Raw genomic sequence first — 6,000 nt, forward strand, 5'->3', positions numbered from 1 at the left:
AGCCTACTGTAATTACACCCGACACCCACTTAAGCTCTGCCTGTGACTTTAATAAGAGGGAGATGCTCAGTGTCTGCACAGTGCTGACCGCAGGAGAACATGTCACCCTGTGAAGTCATTCAGCAGGTCAGTCTGCAGTAAATAAATGACCACATGAAAGCCTGCAGGTTGGACTCTATGCGCTGCTAAAGTTTAATACCGAACTTGATTCAGGACGAAAAACAGGCTGATAACATGGCATTTTTATGAACAATTTCTCCTGTTTGTAGAGAACATCCACAACTTCTAGAGATAAAGGAAGGAGGAATCCCACCTCAGTTACTGCCCACCCGGAAAAGAGGTGATGAACTGACTTTAAAAAAAAATAATATAGTGCTGAATTCACTTTCGTCGTTTTCAGTGTCATCGATTCCATAGTCGCAACTCAAAATGTGTTACCTCTATTTGTAAGAGCGCAACAACAATCACAGTGACAAAATCAAAATTACGCCACCTCTTTGCAAAACCGTCCTGATTTTAGCATTTACAGCATCGCATGTCGGCAGCTGCAGCCTCCAAGAGCTGGTTTTTATAGAATCGAGGGCACGGCTGCGGCACTGAATCGCCCATAAACCGATACTGATATGTAGCACGTTAAACACGGCGTGTCATTAAAAACAGTGCCGTCCTTTCACTTGTTTTACAAACTTGAAACAAGCGCCTTCTATTTTAAGAACCTAACCAGAATTCCTCCCATATTCCAGTGAGTTTTCCTGCACGTGCACAGTAACATGTAAACATACTGAGGGCATGTTCAGTGCACCGCTAACAGATTCGTGGTAAAAAGCTTCTGGACTGCGCGCCCGCAGGAGGCTTGTTTGCATGCAGTCGGTATAGAGACGTATTTACATAACAGCACAGTCTGTCACACCTCACAGCAAATATGTCCGTTTACTACGGAGGCTGTGAGGAGTGGAGGGGGGGGGTGATGTACTTTGAATTTGCACAGCTTATGCTGAATTGTGCACCTGTTGTTCCCAAAACAGAGCAAAATTAACCTAAGTGTTCTTGTAAGGACAAACGAGACGTTGGACGTCTTCCTGCTAATGACGACTCCAACCTCCGACGGCAGGAAATCCTCACTGGTCACATTAACTAATGGCATTTTTTTTTTTTCTTATATTTTCCTGAGGGACAACAAATAAGGCAAAACAATCTCACATCGCCTTCTCTTTCTTTTTGGGTGAGGAAGATTAGGCCAGAGCCGTTACCTTGGAAACCCCTAATTAAATTTACTTGTATATTGAGGGGGGGGGGGGACATTTCATTTCAATTAGGCTTTCTGCAGTCGGATTTCGGTGAGTCGCTGAAGGGCGGCAGCGACTCCAGAGAGCCGAGTGAAAACGAGCATCGGCGCTTCCGCCTGCAAACGCAAGAAATGAGGCTTGCACTTAAACCGAAACCCCGCAGAGCAACTCAGAGTCTTTAATGACTGTATGGGGTTATGGGGATGCTATTGTACCAGAGAGCTTAGAAAAACAAGTGATGTGACACCTCCTAAAGGATGTAACACCTCTATCCTACATCCTTCACCCAGGGCAGGAGTGTTGTTTCAGTGGCAGCTGTAAGCTATTGCATTCTGTAGCCTGAGAATTATGAGAGGATAATAAAAAACGTTTTAAAAACTTGAATTTAATACAGAGGACTATAGTTAAACTAAACACTTAACACAAGTTATCTGAACTTGCTTTGTGCGCCTTTGACACACCTGTCCTTAACTGCACCCGACGTTTACCGTTTACAGTGAAACCTTTCGAGGACAGTCCAGGTTTATTTCCTAGTTCGAGCTTCACGAGCAAAGACAGGATTTTGCAATTGCACAAGAAAAGATGGAGTGGGGTGGGATGGGGAACACAAACTCTCCTGTAATTGCCCCAACCCTCGCTCGGTGAAGTAGACAGTAATTACTGATGTAAGACCTGCTCCACAGAGCTGACTGTGTAATTAGCCCTCTATCCGAGGGCACAACTTAACCCAGCCTCCTCTTCAGAGAGCCAAGAGAGGAAGAGGCGGTGCGCGTTCACCATCGATCTGAGATCGATGATCTGTGTTCCGTCAGGAAACAAAAAAAAAAAAAAAAAAAAAAGAAAGACATACTTGTGAGAGTCGGCGTTTCAAAATGAGCTGCACTGACTGATTCCTACGTTAAATCAAAGTCTGGTGCACAAATTCAACCCCAACCAGTTCATGCGCACAATGTCGTAAGGAAACCCGTTATATGACAACCACACCAACACCAAGGTGATAGACCAACATAAATCAGAGCACATTTGTGAAGAGGAAGGAAAAGATGCAAAAAAAAAAAATGTTTAAGAACATGTTTGGTATGCATTTAGATTTCACCTCCTTTACTTTGACACCCCTAAATAAAATCCAGTGCAAGCAATGGCCATCAGAGGCTGGCCAATTATGTCAATTCAATTTACATTTGAGAAGACCAACCCCAGCAAGAACATGGATGGCGGCAGAATAATGGTGAGGGGGGTGTTCTTCTTTAGCAGTGAAAGGGAAGCTAGTTAGATGGATTTAGCTAATAGCAGAACAATAACAGAAGAGAAACTGTTTGGGGTCTGCAGAGTTGAGACTGGGCCGAAGGTTCACCTTCCAGCAGGATAAAAAAAAAAAAAAAACCTTAAACATACAGCTAGAGGTGCAAATAACTGAGACTTCCTCTAGAAGTGCTGATAGCTGCAGATAATTCAAACACCAAATATATCTTAATAGGCTCCTAGACCACCTGCTTTGTATGCCAGCTAATGGTGCGTAAAGTTGTGCATAAGGTGCTCAGCTTCCCACGCTGCGTTTGCTTTTGAATACAGCAAACCTGCAAATAAATCATTTTCGGAAAATTTGCCTTTTACGTTCCGAATGAAATCTGCAAATTCATAAATCCACTAACCCTAAACTGCTGGAGGCGCACTGAAATCCCGTCTTAAAATGGCCCAGTCAAAGTCCAGAAAAAAATCCAACTGATTTTGGCTGGCAAAACTTTAACATTTTTTTTTTTTTTATAGATAATGAAAAATAAAGCCAGTCTAAATTCTATTACAATCAGCGGTTCTGCTAAAATGTGACAAAGCTGAAGAGGCATCAATGCTTACCATTTGCACTATACCATGGATCCTACACTGCAGCCGTCTGCCGTACGATTTCCACCGATTTCTACATCGACTTCAATCTTTGAGTGCAAGCTTGAGATGCAGCCTTTCAGCTGACAAAGCGAGGGACAGTGGTTGCATCTATCCATCTCTCTCATGCAATGGTATTTCCCTTCAAACAGCAGCTTTGGGGCAACAACATCGAGGCTGATGAATTGTGGTTATGATAATTAGGCTATTTATTTTGCACAAGTATAACTTTTGGAACTAAACGGGGGACTTTAAAAAGGGGTTAACGGACAATAAACGTGCTGTATCTGCTTCCTGTTAATTGCTCCAGTCAGTTTCCATGCAAAAAAAAAAAAAAAAAACATTTAGTCAGATCAACTTCCTGGAAATGTGACGTGAAGTTTCTAGCAAACGAGCCTCATGTGGAGAGCAGGCATGGGCACAGCACGAGATCCCCACAGCATGATAACGTTGCCACGGCTTCCCCATGTCACGTTATTTATGACCTACCTGCTTTTACTGAAAACAAAGCAATTATTCTTAATGCTGAAATATCATTTTGAGAATTACATTTTTATAAGTGATAGTACTTTCCATAATGGAACTCTGGAGAACATCTTTTCTATCATTCGGTCTGTCAACACTTGTCCTGCTCGACACACTGAAGGGTTTTTTTTTTTTGGTATCTCAACAAAATGACTTTAAGCCACAAAAACAGTAGGACGGAAAATGTGTACTTGTTTCGAATCTGTACATTTGATATGCCCTCGTGTACGTCTCAGCCCGACATCTGAAGAAGCCTTGCCTTAACATTTTTCTGCGCACAAGATCTTTATCGGGTTTTAACTCAGCTTTCCCTTTTCCTCATGAAATAGACAAAAGATGAGAGGAGGAAAAAGCAGCATACTAAATGATCCAATGAGTGAGTTTAAATATTCAAAAAAGAAAAAAAGAAGGAACAGGGTGATGACATAAGCAAGAACTTCTGTCATTACTAAGAAAGCACAGGGGAAAAAAACCTCAGGAAATCCTCGTTACTAAAGAGTTTGCTGCTTTAAAATCCATTAAAATAAAATAAAAAAAAGACAATAAATAACTTTAGAGATACTACAAAGGCTTGCAAAACTAAAAAAGTCTTTCTAAATCCTTTGCGTGTGTGTAATGTGTGTGTGTGCTGTGGTCTGTCCTGGGAACAGACAGGGCTGTTCATCCTCTATCCAAACGCCAGCCCACTCATTGTCAACCAGGCCCTGCCAAGTCTGACCTCCCTCTGTAGTCAAGCACAGCTGAGAGGAGGTCACTCTGAAAACTGACCTTACAATAATAATAATAATAATAATAATAAAACTAATAATAACAACAAGACTTTCCAGCAATCTCACAACATTGCCCACGTAGAGCATGCTGTAAAACTGGCTTTCAAGGACAGCTCTAAACTTTCCCCAAGCACTGACGCAGGAGCTTTCATGTCTGTGTTAAAGCATGTGTGACACTGGAAACATAAAACGACAAAAACAATTGTCTTTCTTTGGCTGCACTGCTTAATAAACCCTAGTTTCACAGAGGTGGGTCGGGCCAGAAATGTCATTTTTCAAACATTCAAAGCCTTTTTACCTGCTACTTTTCTATTGTTCGGCACTTTCCAGGCAGTTACACAACTTGCAAATCAATTTTGCAAGTCCAAGTCAGTGTTGTGACAGACTGTACTCACCCAGCAGCAGCAGTTTCACTTCTCTCGCCGCCTTCTCTCCATCTTCTCGCAGGTTTTTGTCAATCATTTTGGACCTCTCGGCCGCGGCTTTATCTTCCTGACTCACAGTACAACCCATGGTTCCTAGTGCGCGCTTCAGGTCTGCAGCTTGGTAGGGGAAGTTTTAACAAGTGAAACAGTCCGAAATCCTCCCTCACCCCTGGGTTTAAAGCAAAAACAAGAGCCGAAGTTGAGTAAGAGACGACTTCCCTTTTTAGGTGTTCAGCGACAAACGTGACGGATTCTGTTCATCTGCGACTGCGAAACGACGCGAATTTGGGATTTCTGGGCGAAAATCTCAAAACACACGTTAGTTAATGTCTCAGTAAGTCAACATTTGCTCCCTATTTGTCCAAAAAAATACGGCTTGAGTAACTTTTCTGGGTGAACTTTCTGCTAGTCCTCACAGCGGATCATCGGAGCAGGTCAAAGACACGAAAACGGCCCACGAAGTTCAGCATTAAAAAAAAAAAAAAAAAAAAAAAAAAAAAAAGTACTCCAGCTGTTCAAAACCGAGCACACGCAGAAACAGCCGCTGCCAGTTAAGCTACCGAAAACACACCCGCCACTTTTCCCGTGGATTTTTTTTTTCCTGACTAATGTAAATATTCGTCCTAATCCGTAAAGCCTGTGCGCATTCTTTCCCCGCGTAGAGATTTATCACATTTGAAGCCACACCCGTCGCCGCCGTTAAGTTCCCCTCAAACCGACAGAAGAGCGAGTCAGCGCGAGCAGCGTCACCTCCCCAGCCCAGCAAGCTACACGGAACTAACGGGTCCGCACCAATTCGACGCCGGCGCAGTTTGCGGGCGGGGTGAGGACAAGGCGGAGTCTGTCGAGCATTTAGAAAGCGAAATGACATGCTCTGTTCTTTTAAATTAATGTCTAGTCTTTATTTATCTTGGTTACTTCAGGATTATGTTCTTCCCCCTCCGCCCCCCATTTAATGTCTTTGTTATAAACAACAGAAAGACGGACATAAACACAAACACAAAAACTGTAGCAAATGAAAATTATACAATAACTAAGTCATGTTGTGATTATTGCCGTTCAGAGACGACCAAACACTAGGTTAGGTAAGGTAATTTTCTTTATATAGCAGTT

The 6,000-nt window shown here is 42.6% G+C and overlaps 1 protein-coding gene across 1 annotated transcript in view; it reads right to left on the bottom strand.

Moving 5' to 3' along the window:
• LOC106918490 (guanine nucleotide-binding protein G(i) subunit alpha-2-like) overlaps positions 1-5,641 on the bottom strand; it is a 47,494-nt gene extending 41,853 nt beyond the window's left edge. Inside the window, exon 1 of the mRNA XM_014988314.2 lies at positions 4,858-5,641. Within this exon, the coding sequence (XP_014843800.1) occupies positions 4,858-4,975 (118 nt within the window). The 5' untranslated portion in view covers positions 4,976-5,641. The remainder of the gene's footprint in view (positions 1-4,857) is intronic.
• Positions 5,642-6,000: the final 359 nt, after the last annotated feature.

This window comes from Poecilia mexicana, unplaced genomic scaffold (assembly GCF_051168715.1).
Source record: "Poecilia mexicana isolate PSO_F unplaced genomic scaffold, ASM5116871v1 scaffold_5, whole genome shotgun sequence".
Taxonomy (NCBI): Eukaryota; Metazoa; Chordata; class Actinopteri; order Cyprinodontiformes; family Poeciliidae; genus Poecilia; species Poecilia mexicana.